The sequence below is a fragment of the Eschrichtius robustus genome, chromosome 16, assembly GCF_028021215.1.
Source record: "Eschrichtius robustus isolate mEscRob2 chromosome 16, mEscRob2.pri, whole genome shotgun sequence".
Classification (NCBI taxonomy): Eukaryota; Metazoa; Chordata; class Mammalia; order Artiodactyla; family Eschrichtiidae; genus Eschrichtius; species Eschrichtius robustus.
In genome coordinates this window covers 55108891-55127545 of record NC_090839.1, presented here as the reverse complement: position 1 = coordinate 55127545, position 18655 = coordinate 55108891, and the positions used below count along the sequence as shown (strand labels likewise).

At 58.7% G+C, this 18655-nt stretch overlaps 2 protein-coding genes across 3 annotated transcripts in view; one reads left to right on the top strand and one right to left on the bottom strand.

Annotated features, from left to right (window-relative positions):
- Window positions 1–2058: 2058 nt before the first annotated feature.
- On the top strand, window positions 2059–6566 carry UBALD1 (UBA like domain containing 1). Of its 2 annotated transcripts, none has more exons than XM_068524478.1 (3): window positions 2059–2208; window positions 5686–5748; window positions 6071–6566. In XM_068524478.1, the coding sequence occupies exons 1-3, from the start codon at window positions 2176–2178 to the stop codon at window positions 6422–6424; spliced, it is 450 nt and encodes a 149-aa protein (XP_068380579.1). In that variant the 5' UTR covers window positions 2059–2175; the 3' UTR covers window positions 6425–6566. The 2 variants fall into 2 exon arrangements, with proteins under 2 accessions (XP_068380579.1, XP_068380578.1); XM_068524477.1 differs by having other exon boundaries at window positions 2061–2295.
- An 8027-nt stretch (window positions 6567–14593) lies between these two features.
- Window positions 14594–18655, bottom strand: part of C16H16orf96 (chromosome 16 C16orf96 homolog) — a 37422-nt gene continuing 33360 nt past the window's right edge. Inside the window, 2 exon segments of the mRNA XM_068524773.1 lie at window positions 14594–14811; window positions 15625–15705. Of these exon segments, the coding sequence (XP_068380874.1) occupies window positions 14594–14811; window positions 15625–15705 (299 nt within the window).

Sequence of the window (18655 nt, the reverse complement as noted above, 5' to 3'; positions counted from 1 at the left end):
TCCCTCCCCCAGCTATCCCGATGCCCCAGCCTCCCCGGAGCCCCCATAACCTTGGGAGCCTTCAGGCCCTGTCCACCAGTCTCCCATCCCCCTCCTCCTACCAGTCAAAGCCAGAATCCCCTGGAAGGGTTGAGGGACCCAGGAAGGGCTCCTCCCAGAGCCCTGCCGGTCCTCCTCCTCCCCCCAGGGTGGGACAGTTCCCTCCATTCAATCGAATTCTGCAACAAATCCCTGGGCAGGGACGGACTCCCCTGGAACCAGACACACCTAGAACATCGCCTGACCCGGACTGGTCCTCTCTCCCACCGTCTGGTCTCCACAGTGCTCAGCCACAGTGATCCTACTGCACACAACGGATCAGATGTACTAAAACCCTTCAATAGCCTTTAGCCCACCATCTCCAGGGCCTGTGCCTGCTTCCTGAGGGCACTTTCCACACTTGCAATTCTACATCTCTTCTTGGGATTTTTCTTTTTTAATTTATTTGGCTGCATTGGGTCCTCGTTGCTGTGCACGGGCTTTCTCTAGTTGTGGCAAGAGAGGGCTACTCTTCGTTGCAGTGCGCGGGCTTCTCATTGTGGTGGCTTCTCCTTGCGGAGTACGGGCTCTAGGTGCGCGGGCTTCAGTAGTTGTGGCACACAGGCTCAGTAGTTGTGGCACAGAGGCTTAGTTGCTCTGCGGCATGTGGGATCTTCCCGGACCAGGGTTCGAACCCGTGTCCCCTGCATTGGCAGGAGGATTCTTAACCACTGGGCAACCAGGGAAGTTCCTGTTCTTGGGATTTTTGATGCACGCCCCCACCCCATCCACCAGCCGACCCTTCTAGAGTTTGTTCTCTGCATCCCGGGCCAGATCAGAGCCAGGAACAGAGTAAGGGCCCAATACAGAGTTGCTCAACTAATGAAACTGGTGTCCAGGGAGCGCGGGGAACCGGGATAAGGTCATCCTGAGCCGGAGTGACGAAGCCCCCGACCCCAGCTCCGAATCCGTCCGACCCCAACACTCTCGACCCGCAACGTCAACCGGAAGCGCCGCGTGCGGAGCTGTAAACACAGCCAGCAACACCCTACCTCGCGCTCTCTTCAGCCCCACCCCCGCCCTCCACGTGACGCGCCCCGCCCGCCCCAACCCAGTGCCCGCCCCCGCTGCTGCCTCATTGGGCGGCCAGCTTTGTTTACCTTATATGGCCAGGTCCTAACACCTCCCGACAGCCCATTGGCTGAGGCTCGGCCTCACTCACTTGACGTCACAAGGACTGAACGATGCAAATAAACCAGGGCATTCTGGGAATGGGAGTTCGGGGCCGCCCCGGAACTGGCTCCGCGCGGTCCTAGCGTCCGTACGCTAAAAGCTGAGATTTCCGGGAAAGCGCACAAGATTTTGCGTGGGAAAGTGCGAGCATCCCGCAGAGGGTACGCAGAGGCTCCAGAGACTGCCGTCCTCGCCTGCCTGTCTCGGTCGCTATCTCTTTCTCTGACGTTCCTCGGGTATACTGTGTGCTTGGTGGAGCGCCAGGCCGGGGAGGGACCCGTGTCACAAGTGGGCGACGCGAGCTTGTGCCCTGGGTGTTGGGGAGACTCGGAAGGCTTCCTGGAGGCGGTGACTTTAGGCAGAACCCTAAGGGGCAGATTAATTTATTTACTGAACGAGTATCTGTAGGCGCCGACTGTGTGCCAGGCTTTCGGGGCCTTATGGCCCTAGTGCTGTTGATTTGTGCCAAAATTATTGGCCCATCCCCCTCCCCAATAGTGCGCCTACTCAACACAGTGGGATGCCAACCACATTGGGGTTCGGGATACTGGGGTCTTGGTAAATACCCTGAGGCTGTGTTTGCGCCCATGCACAGTGTCTGTGGCCCCCGTCTCCTGACCCCCGTCAGTTCAGTCACGGGCCTGGGCACGTGCCCGTCCAGCTTCTGCACACAGTAGGCGCCCAACGCTCAGACACACCTTCGGCCCCAGCCCGGCCCGCGGCTCCCGGCCGAGCGCGGCGGAAGCGGCGCGGGACTACATCTCCCAGCATGCCCCCCGCGGCCAGGAGCGAGGCGAGGCTCGGTGAGTCAGAGCCGCACAGTAAATATTTGTATTAGCCGGAGCCGGCTCGCTAATGGTGGACGCGTGAGGCGAAGGGGCGCGCGGCGGCGGGAGGCCGGAGCGGGCAGGCGGCGGAGGCGCCATGTCCGTGAACATGGACGAGCTCAAGCACCAGGTCATGATCAACCAGTTCGTGCTGACGGCCGGCTGCGCAGCCGACCAGGCGAAGCAGCTGCTGCAGGCGGCCCACTGGCAGTTCGAGGTGCGCGGCCGGGCTGGGGCCGGCGCGCGGGTGTCCGTCCCGCGTGGCTACGCGTGTAGTGGGGCATGTGCGGGCCGGTGTGGACACGTGCCGCGGCGCGCTCGGCCGGGGTCGGGCCCGCGCACTCGGCCCGGAGTCCCGGCGGTCGCGCGCCCCGGCGGCCGGGCCGCAGCGCGCACACGCGGCGTGCGGGTCAGGCCCCGCGGCGCGGCCGCGTCTACGCGGCCCCCGGAAACGCCGCCCGCTCGGGGTGGGCGGGAGGGGCAGGCTGCCCCCCCCGGCCCCGAATCCCCGCCCCCCAAATTCCCAGGCGATCGGTTTCGGGGGCCCCCCTTTTTGTGCGGGTAACGGCCAGGGCGGGGCGGCACCGAGGCCCAGACGGACAGACGGGCGGGCGGCCGGAAGGAGGACGCCCCAGGCCTGGACCGAGCTGGGCCCACGCCGCCCCCGCCTTGGGAGCCGCGGGTTTGAGATAAGGGAGCCCCGAGCCCGCGGGTGGAGCCGCCCGGTGTGTGTGGGTCTCAGGGTCTGAGGATCTGCGTGTGGCTGGACAGCTCGGCAGCGCGTGTCCACGTACATGTGCATTTGTATTTACGCACGCGCCACGCTGCGTGTGGACATGTTGGCGTGTGTGTGTGTAAACACGCAGTCCACCGGGGCGCGGGTGCGGGGTGTGTACCCACAGGTCGCCGTTTTGCAGACGGTGCTCTCGCGTGTGTACACATGTGTACAGGTGTTGTGTCGGAGCCCCTCACTACAGCTACGTGCGCATCTGTGTACCCTGATCCAGAGGCGTCACCAGGTGCTCTCCTCTGTGCTGGCTGGCGAATCTACCTGCACAGTGCATGGCATGGTATACACGGTTCAGTAGCTTCTAGCTTTCAGCCAGCTGGGCAGGAGGTGGGGCTGCCCCAGCCTGGCCCCCACCTCCCCAGGCCTCCCTGACCCATGGGGCACTAGTGCCCAGAGCTTGTGCTGCCAAGAGGCCACCTGGCCTTCCCTACTCTGCCGCCCCAGAAATAACCCAGGATGGTATCTAGGGATGAGGCCAGAGCCCCTTGAGCTCTTCCCCTCACGAGTGTAAGGTCACAGCCCCAGTCAGTCTGTAGAGTCTGTGCCTAGTCCAGGCTTCAGAGCCTGGTTTCTAGAGGGGGAGCGAGCTCAGGGAAGGTATTTGGGCCGTAGGAGGGACAGGGAGCCAGGGTACTCGGAGTTCAGCTTCCTGGGGGTGGGATGGGGATCAGAATTGCTGCCCGAAGGTTGGGACAGTCTGGGGAGGCAGTGGCGTGTCCACCCAGGGGAATCCTTGCTCACTTTCCTACCAGAGATCTCAGGGGAACCGCTAACCCTGCGGTGCTCCTCACATCAAAGGATGGGAGGCTTCTGTGTGTCTCTGAGCAGGTCCCACCCTCTGGCCTCAGTTTCCTCAGCTGTACCTGGGGCGTGTGAGTTGACCTCTAAGGAGTGAATGGCCAGCCCCCCTTCCAACCCAGGCAGCCCCACCCTGCAGGAAGCTCCCTAATCAGCCCGTTTGTCTCAAGAGCTGGATGTGGCAAAACTTGCAAAACCACATTCATGGCAGTTTGCTTGAGTCCCACATCTGCATACACAGCTCCCCTGTCTGCTTGGGGCTGGGCAGGCAGGTGTCCGGTGGGAAGCGGCCCTGCCTGTAGGCACTCTCAGACCAGCCCACAGAGCCTGGCACCAGCCTGGCAGTCACTCAGGCAGCACGGGTTGGTGTCGCTTGGTCACAGGACTTGAAAATGTAACTTTGAAAATGGAAATGCCTGGGGAAAAACTCTGATCTCAGGAGGGGCAGGAGCAGCTTGCAGACGGGGGAGCTCTGGTGGCCCCCAGGGTAGGAGCCCTGTGCGCCAGGCTCCCTGAGTCTCAATTTCACCATGTGTAAAATGGGGAGGCTGATAGTAGGGAGGTCTACTTACGGTAAAAATGGATTGTGAACATCCAACCCTTAGATCTTCCTGGGAGTGAGTGGGGTTCCTTGTGGTAAACTCCCCTCTGTGCCCTCCACCCCTGGCTGGCTGCACACTTGGGCTGAGGGCTGGCGCAGCAGGAGGCCCTGTTTTTGGGTCATACTCTCTGTGATTCAGGTGTTAATGGGGACAGAAGGCTGCTGGGGGAGGGGGACCTGTGTGCTTTAAGGTTGGGGGTGCTTTAGGAAGGCAGGAAAAGGGCAACCGTTTCTCCCTGGAATCCTAACACACAGCAATGGCCTTCAGAGTTGCCGTTGGGGGAGGAATGGTTTGGTGTGTCCCTTGAGGCTCCTGGGGGTGTGTGTCACAAGGAGGTGCTTAGAGATCAAGGCCCTCCCCCCAGCTCCCACACCCATGTTTGGGGACACTGGGGTAGGGCATCTCCAGCAGGAAATTCCCAGAGTAATTCACTTGAATTTACTTTAATAATAAAACCCCTAGGGTAAGCCCTAGAAGCCAGGCTGGGTTTCTGGTTGTGTTGGGAGTGGGGGAGGGGCTGACAGCGCTGGGCTGTGGGGTGGTGAGCCCGAGGGGGGAGCCATGGAGGGCAGAGCTGCTCGCAGACCCTTCACACACTTGACGGGCTCCCTCACCCAGCACTTTCGCAAGAGCAGCTGGTTCCTTTATTTTCCTGGACGCCTCTCCTGCAGGGGCCGAACCAGGACACACCAATGCCAGCGTAGGCCACCCTGGGGCCCAGCCCCCCAGGGTCACTAGAGGAGCTTGTCTGACCCAAGCCAGCTGCCACCCCCTTTTCCACCCATTTCTCACAGTCCTGGGTGCAAACCCCACTTCAGCCTTCCTCCTGCTCCACCACCTTGAGAACATTCCAAGGAAGGCTCAGGTAACTGGACAGCAGTGCAAACCCCAGACCATCCTACTTAATTCCGGCTCTCCCAGCTGGACCGTGGATCTCAGGAGGTCACTGCTGCTAGGGAGGGGAACCTGCAAGCCACCTAGTCCCGTCTCCCTGTGGTGCAGATGGAGAAACCGAGAACCAGGGCAGGGTCCCTTGGCCAGCCTAGGAGAGGAGCAGGTGGGTTACAGACTCTCAACATCTGGGTGCCTTTGCCGTCCTCTGGCTCATAGACAAGGAAACTGAGGCTCAGGGAGGAGTAGGGACTTGCCATCCACGGAGTTGGTGGCAGTAGGGCTAGAATCTGCCGGAGGCCTTTCCCCATGAGACAGGCCCCCATGTCAGGTGAGCTGGAAGCACCTGGCAGCCAGGTGGCAGGCAGTGTCATGAGGGTCCTCCCCACCCACCAGACGTGCCCAGAGGTCCACAGCGCCTCTTTGGGCTGCAGCGAGGGTTGAGGGATGACAGGCCTGCTGCCTCAACTTGCCAGGCCAGGGCCACAGGGGTCCTGAGGGTAAGCGTGGGCCTTTCTTCCCGCAGACGGCCCTCAGCGCCTTTTTCCAAGAGACCAACATCCCCTACAGCCACCATCACCACCAGATGGTAAGTGTCCCCTGCAGCCCCAGGGGCACCCGTGCGGGGCTGTCCTGATTCGGGGCAGGGGGAAGCCACCCAGGGCCAAGGACGGTGCAGTGGCTCTTGGCCATGGAAGAGTCGCTGGGATGGGACTCCTGGGAGTCTGGCAGCAGGCACAGTGGGCCAGCCCGTCTCGGGCACCACACCTTTCCTCTGTGAGCTCCTGGCTGGTGGACCGCCTGCAGGGTGGGGTGCCTCCAGGGAAGGGGCATGTGTCTCCTCATGGGAGCCCGGGGCCCTTCCAGAAAGGGGTGCTCACCCCTCCCTCTCTGTTCCTCTTCCCCCACAGATGTGCACTCCAGCCAACACCCCCGCCACGCCCCCCAACTTCCCCGATGCCCTCACCATGTTCTCCCGTCTCAAGGCCTCCGAGAGCTTCCACAGCGGAGGCAGCGGCAGCCCGATGGCCGCCACGGCCACGTCGCCCCCGCCGCACTTCCCGCTCGCCGCCACCGGCAGCTTCGCGGCACCCAGCTGGCCGGCTGCGGCCTCGCCCCCAGGCGGGGCACAGCACCACCAGCCGCAGCAGCTGCCCCTGTGGACTCCGGCACCCCCTTCCCCGGCGTCAGACTGGCCGCCCCTGGTCCCCCAACAGGCCACCTCAGAACCCAGAGCCCACCCTGCCATGGAGGCCGAGAGATAAGGGAGGCCCCTCCCCCCTCCCGGAGGCCAGAACCCCGTGGGGCGGGGGAGAGGACGTCTCTGCGGGCCCCCTTCACCCTCCTCTGTCTGCACCCCCATTCCCCAGAGCCCTGGGGGGGAGAGACCGGACCCTTGTGCCAGTACACAGGCTGCCCGCATGCGTACCCAGCAGCGCGGGCCTGCGGCACCCAGCTTTCATGGATTTGGTTCAGAGTCGTCTGGGTGCTGGTGGACAGAACCTCAGAGAACAAGCAGCCTTCCCCCGAGGACTCACCCGCCCCGCCCCACCCCAGGGGGCTGCGGAGCTCCCTGGGGCCGGTGGGCCTAGATCCCCACCCTCGGGAATGCAGAGCCTTCTCCGCATGTGTGCGTGTTGCTGTGTCTGCGTATTTATATGTATGTCGCTCTTCGAGAAGCAACCTAGTTTATGGGGCAGCTGGACTTTGCATGTTAGAGTGAGCCCCCTCTCCCCTTGTCCGCCGTCCCTCTCCCCAGGGCCCTGCCCCTCTCCCCTGCCCCCTGGGCAGTCAGCCTTGCTGTTCCCTGCAGAGAAAAGGATTGTGGGAAACTCCAGGACTCTTCCCACCCATCCCCCAGCGCCTGCCTGCTGGGGCTGCCTGCATGCTTCCCCAGAGCCCGGGGGTACCCCATCCCCAGTTCCTTTCCCCCTTTTAACAAAGGAGAAGAAAGAGTTCCAAACCACCACCAGGCTCTGTGGTCTTGCCTCGTATCCTAAGCTTTGCTGCCAGCTGGCCCTGTGTGGAGGGGGAGGGAGCCAACGGAGCCCAGAGCAGGGGCCCACCCCCCAGTCCCGCCTGGCTCCACACCGCTCCTGTCTGTTGCTGTCTTTTCAACCACAACATGCTCTGGAATCTTCCTGCCCACCCCAGCCTTTTCCCATGAAGTTAGTTCCTGCCCTGTGTTCCCAGAACCCCTGCCTCTGTCTGCTCACCCTTCCCCCTGTCCGACTGGACAGATCCCGACCTCCAGGGCTAACAGCTGCCTTCCGGTCTGCCTGGGTTTCACAGAGGACTTTTCTTCCTGGCTTAGGGCCCCAGTGACTGGCTGCAGGCTGGTCCCTCAGCCCAACCTCCAGCAAACATGCTGTGTGGGCAGGGCCCTCCCTTGGGGAGGCAGAGCCCGTGGGGGCTAGCAGCAGGGACCAGACAAGGCTGAGCAGAGTCTAACCCGCAGCTCAAACCTTTGGTTGCTAAGGAGACGAACCACTCGGGCAACAGGCAGTGGATCCGCGGCTGCTACCAAGCCAGGCTGGGGCAGGCACCTGTTCTTGCTCCAAGGGAGAAGCCAGGGCGCCCCACTCTGTCCTGGGCAGCCTGTACCAGTGGAGGGCATCCCTGGGGCAGCTTTGGGAGAAGGTAGCCTCGGCCTTGCACCCCTTCGTGAGGAGCTGGAACGTGGGGAAGGAAGGAGGCGGGGGCCTCTGCAGCTCTTCACTGGCAGACCTTACTCCCTAATCCGGGAGAGCCTCCCGGCACTCAGCCCTCTGTGGATGGCGTCTGGGTTGGGGAGTTCTATTTTGGAAGGTCTCCTGCTTGACAGGTGTCGCAGCACCTGCCATCAACAGTCCTGCTCTCGCTCCCCAGGGTTGCCGTGCTGCCACCCAGCCTCACCTCTGCCCTGTTGGAGCCTGGACAGGCTCTGTGGACCACTGTCTGTCCCCGCTTGTCACTGAAGACTGACCGTGGCGCCCCTGCTCTGTTGCTTATGTCCTGGAAGTGTGTCCTCACCTTGAAGCCCACCCTTCTAATGGCCTTCAGAGGGGGCACAGCTCTGCCTGGGGTGCCTGTGGTGAGGGGATTGCGGGATGGGACAGGATGAGAAGGGGGAGGCTGCCCTAGGCCTCCTCAATCTTTACTGCAGCTTCTTCATCCTTTTGGATGGAAGACAATTCTCAGGGAGCTGCCACATCTCCCTCCAAGTGTAGGAAAAATGGTTTGTAGAGACAAGTAAGTATTTCTGGGTTATCTGTAACATGGGGGTTATCTGTAACAGTGTGCCTGAGCTCCCCAGTGCGCAGATTACTGAGGTGGCCGTATGCGTTGGAGCCACACAAGACGGTGTACAGTCCAGAATGTGCACTCAGGCTACCCCCAGGCGGGCCCCTGGGTGGCCTGTAAGTGATCCACACCCTTGATACTCAAAGTGTGGTTCCCAGACCAGCGGCATCACCTGGGAACTTGTTAGAGATGCAGGACCTCAGCCCCCAGCCCAGATCTACTGAAACAGAATCTGCTTCTGACAGGATCCTCACGTGCCCAGTGGACATTCAAGGGTGAGAATGTCCCAACCTGACCAAGCCCAGTTCTGTTTCTGGGGGCCACCACGGGCTGGGCCTGGAGGTCCCTGGTGGTCTCATTAGGGCTGGCAGGGACTTGAGGTTCCTGTAGATCCAGCTCTTCCAGCGTGGGCACTCTAGACGTCGGGGGCTGGGTCCTTCTCTGCCACAGGCACATCCTGTGTGCTGTGAGATGTTGAGCAGCATCCCTGGCCCCTTCCCATGAGTAGATGCCAGTAGCAGCCCCCAGTTGTGACAACCAAAAATGTCTATACGCACAGTGAAACATCCCCTGGAAGCAAAGTCGCCCCAGTGGAGAGACCCCACTCTGCCTGTGGTTCCGTAGCTGGCTGCACAGCATGGCCTCCAGGGAGCTCCCAGACCCCACGGCATCAGAATCCCTGGGGAGGCCCTGACAGTACAGTTTTAAACATTCCCCAGGATATCAGTGATCGACTTGTGAATATCCTAAAAACCACTCAATCGTATACTTTAAAAACTGTATGGGGGCTTCTCTGGTGGCGCAGTGGTTGAGAATCTGCCTGCCAATGCAGGGGACACGGGTTCAATCCCTGGTCTGGGAAGATCCTACATGCCGCGGAGCAACTAAGCCCGTGCGCCACAACTACTGAGCCTGTGCTTTAGAGCCCGTGAGCCACAACTACTGAGCCTGCGTGCCACAACTACTGAAGCCCGTGTGCCTAGAGCCTGTGCTCCACAACGAGAGAAGCCACCACAAAGAGAAGCCTGCGCGCTGCAACAAAGAGTAGCCCCCGCTCGCCGCAATTAGAGAAAGCCCGCATGCAGCAACAAAGACCCAACACAGCCAAAAATAAATAAATAAAATAAATTAATTTATAAAAAACAACTGTATGGCATGACACTTATGTGTCATAGCTGTTATTAAAAGTAGAACGGCTCCCGGGTGATTCTGATGCAACACAAGCCCCTCATGGCAGCTGGGAGCCACCAGACTCGTGACCCTCCAGTCTGCAGAGCACAAGGGTCCCTTGGGTCCTTGAGGCAACTGTTCTGGAGGAGGGCCCAAGAATCTGATTTCTCTCTTTTTAAAATTTTTTTAATAGACTTTATTTTTTAAAGCAGTTTTATTTTTTTTAATTATTTTTTTTTGAATTTTATTTATTTTTTATAAGCAGGTTCTTATTAGTTATCTATTTTATACATATTAGTGTGTATATGTTAATCCCAATCTCCCAATTCATCCCACCACCACCACCACCACCACTTTCTCCCCTAGGTGTCCATATGTTTGTTGTCTACATCTGTGTCTCTATTTCTGCCCTGCAAACCGTTAGGAATCTGATTTCTAACAAGGGCCCCAGGCACAGCGGGAACTGGAGCAGGAGGGGGCAGAGGGCAGGGCTGGAGCTTTCCAGCAATGGTGAGGCCCTGCCAGGTGTGAGCATCTGAGCATCTCTCAGGCAAGCAAAGGGGGCAGGAAAACTCACTCAAGGGGGGGCTAGAGGTGGGCCCACATAGATGCCACGTGACCCAGAACTCAAGGGCAGCACGGAACCAGGAACTTCAATTTCCCCAAACCTGGAGTCTCAGAAGCAAAACTGAAGGAGTCAGTAACCACCTACTACACGTTCAAGTGTAAACTGGCTAAAAAGCAAAGCTGCTGATGTAGGAACAGAAGAGAGCCACATTTACAGCCATCCTCAGCTGTCCACCTCGGGCACCTCCTAGGAGCTGCCTAAGCAGCACACAGAGAAGACCAGCCTTGTCACCTCAAAAGTCCAGCCTCTGGGCTTCGTCACCACTAGACTTGAGCTCCAGATCGCTCTCTTTCCAAGATTCTATTCTGAAAACACCATTTGCATCCATGAGGTTGCTGGAAAGAATGTGATTGGAGCTCTCATTTCTGAAGAGGGGACATGGCAGCATGTGGGAATGGAGGCCCGGCCTCCCCAGGTGACAAGCGGTGGGTGGGCCCTTCAGGTCTGATGTTAAATAATCAGGGCATGGCTGTCTTAGGGGTTTGCAGATTCACAGGCCTCTGATGTGTGCTGTTGGGCTTGATTTGTCTGCCAGCACTTTAAAATCAGGAGAGTTTACAAGAAAAGCCTCACTTCTGGCTTACCTTGGAAAATTTGTAATATCTGGACCAAGTTCCCTTAAGGCCACAAATGGTTGAAGCTGACCACCACGGTGGGGACATAGCTCAGCCTGTCCCTGGCCGGCCAGCCACTCCTCTGGCCACCATGGACATGTGCGTGTCCAGCGTCTGTCTTGCGTCTGCTGGAATCTCTGAAGGGGTTTGCTCTTCATCAGGAGCATCTGTGGAAGTAAATGTCCTGCTCTGTGGGGTGGCAGGGTGGGGGGTGGGGACCTGGGGGGTGGTGAATGGAGGCTCTGAAATGCTTTCTGCGGGCAGGCAGGGCTCCTCCTTCAGAGCTTTAAAGAGAAGGGCTTGTTCTGAGATTCCCTTGGATGAAGGTGGATGCTCCCAGGGCCGTTGAGAGCCCCCAGGGCTCTCTGGGAACACACCGTGGCCGCTGCAGAAAACCACGCTGCTCCAGAGACTGGCCCCCCAGCCCAGTGGTGGGCAGGGCCGTTGTGGCCCTGGAGGTCTCTGAGGGGCTTTTTACAGCAGGACTCATCTGAGGACAGATGAGGGTTTTGACTTCAGCCCCCTCCGCAGGAGGGGAGGGGAGGGCCCACTTCCTGGAGGCCTGGCAGTGGCACAGCACGAGGTGCTGGGAGCCTGTTGGCAGAGTCCTGCTCTGCTTTCTGGGGCCATTTCTCATCTCCTGGGGAATATGAGGTGTAAATATTGGGGAGCTCATTTTCTATGGATGCTGGGGAAGCCATGAGCAAGAGGAAGAAAGGGGAGAGAGAGGAGAAGCCCCTCTCTGGAGGTTGTGTGTGTGTGTGGAGGGTCTCTGCCTAGAGCTCCCAAATCCGTGGAAAGTCAGGGGTCAAGCCAGCCAAGACGGTGGTGCCAGGGGGACCTGTGTGTGACCCTATGAAGTCCCTGCACAGAATGTCCTCCCTCCAGTGCCTCCTGGTGGCCTGCTTTTGGGTACTGGTGGTGCCTTTTACCAAGGCAGATCATCTTGTTTGGGACACGTTTGCTGTCGTCAGTTGTTTATACCTTAGGGTTAATGAGTTTGTGGTCTTTGAAAGGAAGAAAATGTTCAGTGACCCTTTTACTTGCATCGGTGGGTTGTGGGGCTGGGTTTGGGGGTGCAGAGCAATCACCACGCTGCACCTCGAGGCAGGACCCTCTGCTTGGCAGCAGGCATCTCATTCGTGCCCCTCATACCAGGCCAGCTCACATGCTTCCCTCTCCACATGACCGATTCATTTCAGTCTTTTGTTTGTTTTGTTGTGTTTTGGCTGCACCACACGGCTTGCGGGATCTTAGTTCCCCAACCAGGGATCGAACCTGGGCCCTCGGCAGTGAAAGCCCGGAGTCCTATCCACTGGACCACCAGGGAATTCCTTCTCGGTCTTCAAACTGCAAGTTCCAGGGATCCCCTTCACTCCCAGGCAGACCAGGATGGTTGGTCACCCTACTCCTTGTCCAGCCTGGCCTTGCCACTGTGTCCCAGGCCAGGAGCTGTGGTCCACCCTGCAGAGGAGGCTGGACCCAAAGCCTCCAGAAATTCCCACTCTACTGACCCCATCCCCGGTTCTGTCTGCTCCCCACGCACCTTCCCCTGCTGGGATGGGGTGGGCCACCCTTCTGAGCAGCAGCCCCAGGAGTAGGTGCAGTACCTCCCTCCCAGCTGCCAAGACATGCAGGTCCCACCCCTGGGGCTAGAATAGGTGAGCCTTGTCCTTGGCAAACATCCTGCCTGCACCTCCCACCTGGGATCAGGCCAAAGGTTGGCTTCCCTACCAACCCCCACGGGGGATAGAACTGTCATCTTCAAGATGGCTCCTGGCCGGCTGCAGTTGGGTTCATGGTTCCCCACCATTCAAAGCACCCAGCAGGCCTGTCAGTATGCAAATGGGTACACAGTGACCTACCTGGGTCTTGCTCCTTGCTCCCTGGGCTGCAGGAACCCACTCAAGCGCTGATTCCATTGGTAAATCTGAGAAATGGGCTGGGAAGGCAGCTACGAGGGGCTGAAAGAGCAGGGCTTGGATGCCTGTGGTTCCACACATGTCAAGGCTGCAGGAGACAAGCCTGACCACACCTGGCATGGGCGCGTCCCCAGGAGCCCCCACCTCTCCGTCTGCCCGAGGCCAGGCCACACCTCCTTTCCCTGGAAGTTGGACCCCCTCATACCTGTGTACAGCACCCACCCAAGAAGTACAGCCTTCTGGGCAGGTGGCCGGAGAGCTAAGGCCTCACTGTGTGACCCTGGGCAAGTCACACCACTGCCCCTCCCACAGGCCCGTGATCTGCCCACCACACAGGACCAGGGCCACACGGGGCGCTTTGCCACGGGGCGACCGATGTGATGGGGGAGGGGAGGTTTGTTGTGATTCTCTGCTGAGACTCAGCCATGGTGGTTCTGGACAGTGGTTCTGGGAGGCTGACCCTGGGCTGGTGGCCCAAGGAAGGACTGGCAGGTCCACCCACCCATGTGGGATGGGCAAGGCCTCCCCTCGCAGAGGGCATGGGGCCAGTCACCCTCATCCACAGTCAGAAAAGTGCAAGATTTTATTCTGGGGAGAAGCTGACAAAAATGCTCATCTGTGATATGGGGGTGGGGCCAGGGCTGCACTGGCCAGTATCCCCCAAGGCGGTGTAGGTCACCTGGGTCAGGAAGAGCTCTGCCTCATTTGGACACAGTCCTTGGAGAAAGAAAAGAGAAGTCAGGAGTGGTTGCAGGTGAGGAGCAGGGGGAGGGGGAGGCAGGGCTGGGGGACAACTGATGGGGAGGGGCAGGCACGCAGCATCCAGGACTCCTTTGGCTGCCGGTCCAGAGGACCCTCCTCCATGCCAGCACCCTGGCTCCCCCAGAGCGGACCCCCAGGCAGCTTGCCCACCCCACTCCCTGACTCGCTCCAGGAGCCTCTGGTGGATGTTGGGGGGAGCCATGCCCCAAAACCATTCAGAGGGAAATTTTTTATTTTAGTCTTTGTGGAATGTGATAGAAGTATCAGAAGCACAGAAAGGGCAGAGGGCGCAACTGGACAACCTAGGGGGTGGAAAGGGAGAAAACGTGAAACAGAGGGAGGAGGGACCAGTAAACTGTCCAAGGGGCCGAAACCATGCCACTCTGCAGGACCCGCCAGGCAGGTGTGAGCAGGCCGGCCTCTGAACCCTAAATCAGGATGCTTTGACCACCCCCCGTCCACCAAGTGCATAGGCAGTGAGCACGGGAACCAAAGAGGCAGAAAGACGCCAAACAGGACAGAGCAGTCCTGGAGGATTCCAGGGCCCTTGCTCCAAGTGCCTCATGGATTAGCCAGAAGTAAATACAAACAATCGGGTTCTTTAAATATCCAACTCATAACAGTAATTACTGGTGGGAACAATCAACAGACAATAAAAAACCACGCACTCAATAAAATTTGGTTCCCATGAGAAAATTGGTCCTGGTAGAAATAATGGTCCCCAAAGAAAATGGACAGTGGCGTTAGCTGTAATTGGAACTGACTCTGATAAAATCATTTCAGCAAAATAAAAAGGAAAGTGATTGTTTTGAAAACCACTTTGTGTTGTATTGAAAATTGGTCAAGGAATTAAATTGGTTTAGTGGGAAATTCAATCTAGAAAGCTGTGTTCTCCATGAAACGCAGCATGAGAAGGATTGTGTTGCGGGTATTTATATGAGAGTTAAAACAGCTACTGGATCAAAATGAGTCCCTTACAGAGACCCTCCCGTAAGTCCAGGGCCCCTGCACCTTCTCCACCTGCTGGGGGGAGGGGGCGACGCTGGCGGTGCAGGCTTACAGCTTGGTGGGCTCCTTGGCGGACTGCATGCCGGCTCGGGACTCGAGGCGCAGAGGCCTTGGGTGCCCGGCAGGCCCTGGGGCCGGCTGGGGATCCTGCAGGGACGGCATCAGCTGTGGCAGCAGCGGCAGTGGAGGCAGAGACGGAGGCTGAGCTGGCATCGTCGGCTGGGGGCCTGAGGCAGCTGAGCCAATGCTGGTGCGGGGGTGCAGGGCTGCGGGGGGGCAGGAGAGACCCATGATGTGTCCCAGGAATGTTCTGGAGAGAGGCTGGCCCAATGGGGTCATCTTCTCCACTAAGGAGAAGAGAAGCCTCAAGACTGGAAGTGCTTCACCTCTGCTCACCCAGTCCAGGCACCTGACACTTCCTGGGTCTGGGGGGCGGCCCAAGATAAGTGAAACCAGAGGTGGACACAGAAGTGGAGCAGGGCAGCCGAGAGGACACAGGACTTGGAGTCCAGGATCTGGGCTTCGGCCCAGCTCTTGCATTCCCCAGTTCACGGTCGTGCGCCTCAGCTCCCCCACTTTAAAATGGGCTAGCTGTGCCCACCACAGCATCCCGGTTAACGGGATAAGGACTGGGTGAGATGCGAAGGGAGGAAGTGCTTTGTATGCTGTAAAGTGCTCTCAGATGCCTGGTACGTGGTGATGTGACCAGAGGAGTCATGAGGTCAGTTGCCCCCAACTTGGCTCACGGGCCCTCAGCAGAGAGGCCCGAGGGAATGAACAGGCTCCCTCATCCCAGCTCTGCAGCCGGCTGGACCCCAGGGGACAAACACCTGGCTTGGGCCCCAGGGATGGCTCCTGGGCCAGGAAACCTGGCTGAAGGGTAAAGGTGGAGCCCAGGACAGCTGGAGGCCCCAGCCAGGGGGCTGGGTGCCGGGATGGGGGGGGCCACTCGAGGGATCTTCTCTGGCCCAAGTCCGGGCAGGGCAGGTGAGATATGGATGAGGTGGGGTAGGAGAGCCCCAGGCTGGGACTGGGGGCCCAGAGACCCTGCCAGAATCCCAGCTGGGCCAGGTACTCACAGGGGTAGATGGCACCAAATAAGGCACTCGGGCACGCACCCTCATAAGGCCTTCGAGCGGGGGGATGCGGAACCTTCACAGCTTGGTGGAAAAGAAAGGGGAAGAGACAGGAGCTGGTGGGGGGCGCTTCCAGGGCTCTGCCCCACCCTGGAGGCCCTTTCGTTCCGGTGGGACCTGCCCTGCTGCCCCCCGCCCCCCCACCCCCTGCCGCCTCTTCACACACCCAATCCCCACCCAGTCGTGCATGGAAGACCCTTCCTCCCTCCCCACCTTCGTGAGTCTAGAGCTTCTAAAGGCTGAGATGTCAGAAAAAGGCTTTTTGAAAGTAACTCAAGGCCAAGGAGGAGAGAGACATTATGTTAGCATGAAAAGATACAGGTGACGTGCTGGCCAGCCTGGCAGTTCTTCAGCTATTCCCACCAGGACCAGGCCACCATAGTGCCCCATCCCACCTTCCTGGCCTTCATCTTCTGTGCATGCACATTTTTTTGAGGTAAACTTCACATAAAATTAACCATTCAAAGTGAACAATTCAGTGGCATTAAGTGCATTCACAAGGCTGTGCAACTGCCGTCTCCATCTGGTTCCAGAATACTTCATCACCCCCAAAAGAAACCTGTACCCATAAGGCAGTCACCCCCCCATTCACCCCTCCCCCGAGCACCCAGCAACCACTAATCTGTTTTCTGTCTTCGTAATTTGCCTGTTCTAGACACATCATGGGAGGGGGGGTCACACAATATGTGGCCTTTGGAGTCTGGCTCCATCCTTCACTTTTGAACCCAAGGCATCCCTTTCTCCCCGTCCAGCCAAGAGTCACCATGACCGGCCATCCAGACCAGAGACCACTGTACGAGGTGGGAACGTGCAGGGAAAAGAGGCCATGACAGTGAATATGCAGGAAGGACGGGGGGGTGGTGGTGTTGGGGGGTCGCAGACGGCTGAGCAGGGCACCAGGTCTGGAGGGGACGGGCCAGGCCTCCCACCTAGGACGAATTACAGGGGCACGAAGCTCCTTCCCATGCAGGACCCCGACGGTTCCTTCTGCTTGGAAGGCTCTGTCCTTCCCTGGCTGTCTCCTGACCTTCATTTTCAGAGAGTCCTTCAGACCACATGCTCCACAGGGACAACCCCTGGCCCCAGTCATTCTCTCCCCTATTTCCATGTTTCATCTTTTTTTTTTTTTGGCCACACCGAATGGCTTGTGGGATCTTAGTTCCCCAACCAGGGATTGAACCCACGCCCTTGGCAGTAAAAGCACTGAGTCCTAACCACTGGACTGCCAGGGAATTCCCCATGTTTCATCTTATTCACTCGCTGAACTTACTCATTTCATTTCACCATTCTTCATGGAGTAAAAACTCTAAGGGGGCAGTAACTTTACTTTGACCTCACCAGGTCTCTCCAGCGGCATCCAAAACACACGTGGCACCAAGGAGGGCTAAGGACTGACCGCCTGAGTGACCAGGGCCATGTGGCAGCAGGAGGTGCCGTTTAGCTCTCCCTTTAAGAAAGAACTCATCGTTCAGTTCTGGGGAGCACAGAGAGCTGACAGCCTCCACCTGTTAGCACTCGGGGTCTGTTAGCATCTCTGGCCAGTATGGGAGCACAGGGCCTGGCCATCTGCTGGGCAGTGTTTGCTTGGAAGGTCCCCACTGGGCTGGCCTGGACTTTATCAGGTCTGCACACTGTCTGAGGGTCTCTCTGCCTGCTCCCTCCCTTCCTCCTCTTTGTTAACGCCGCCCCATCCCAAACCTATTGCATTCCTAACTCTGTCTCAGGGTCTGCGCCCTGGAGGACCCAACTGACACAGGGGACCACACTGATTCCCTATTAGCCTTTGGGATCCAGGTAGCTTGGGTCATGTCCCTTGAACCTGAGCTAGGAACGACCTCCCACGTGCTTTGCAGGTTCGGGGTAAGAGCAAATGCCCAGTTGAGGATCACTCCCTGGTTCCCACTCTGATCACCGGTTGGCACCTGCATCCCTCCACAGGTCAGAGGTAGGGCCGGCCAACCAGCCAACCAGTGAGACTGTCACACTGCTTCCCTCCAAGGTGAGGCACATGAGCCTGGGGTACAGATTCAAAACCAAGACCCCGTGAGGCCTGGGAACCCAGCTCTGAGCCTGCACTCTCCTTGAAGGCCCCCAGACACCTTGGATGCAGAGGCCCAAACCCAAACTCGCCACCTGACCCCAATATCTGCTTCTCCCACGATCTCCTCCACGGCTTTCCCGCCTCTGCAAGAGCCAAAAGCCAAGCAGCTGGGAGGCTCCCGATGGGAGGGGACATTTGAGCCCTGGCAGATGAGAAAGGTTCTCCAGGGATTCCAGGCAGAGCACATGGCACATGCAGGGGCCCAGACGGGGGGAACAGCCTGGATCGTTGAGAGAGCAAGCAAGCAGTTCTGGGAGGCTGGAGGCAGGGAGCAGACGAGGCTGGGGCGGGGAGTGGCCAAGGGGCCCTGCAGATCAGCCAAGGAGATCGGACTCTGGGGACAATGCACCCCAAGACGTTCCTGCCCTAATCCCCAGAACCTGTGACTATGTCACCTTACATGGCAGAGGGGGCTTTGTAAATGTTATGAAGTTAAGTATCTTGAGATGGGAAAATGATCCTGGATTAACTAGATGGGTCCAATGTAATTGCAAGGTCCTTATGAGGGGAGGCCAGAGGGCCAGAGTCAGAGAAGGAGATGTGAGGACAGACGCTGAGGTCAGAGAGATGCACTTTGAAGATGGCAGAAGGGGCCACGAGCCAAGGAATGTGGGAGGCCTCTGGAAGGACACGGAGTCTCCCCTTGAGCCTCAGAAGGAACCAGCCCTGCAGACACCTCGATCTTAGTTAGCCCTGTAAGATTCACTTCCGATTTGACCTCCAGAACTAAGATAAAATAAACTTGGATAGTTTTAAGCCCCTGTTTGTGGTAATGTTACAGCAGCCGTAGGACACTCACCCTGCAGGGTCCTGAGTGGGGGAGGGGCCTGGTCAGGAGCGGGTTTGAGGCCATTCACTCAGTGCTGGTGAGGA

Coding starts and splice junctions, on each gene's coding strand:
- UBALD1 (XM_068524477.1), top strand. CDS start 2,176: ATGTCCGTGAACATGGACGAGCTCAAGCACCAGGTCATGATCAACCAG. Junction 2,296..5,685: donor CGGCCCACTGGCAGTTCGAG/GTGCGCGGCCGG, acceptor TTCTTCCCGCAG/ACGGCCCTCAGCGCCTTTTT. Junction 5,749..6,070: donor GCCACCATCACCACCAGATG/GTAAGTGTCCCC, acceptor CTTCCCCCACAG/ATGTGCACTCCAGCCAACAC.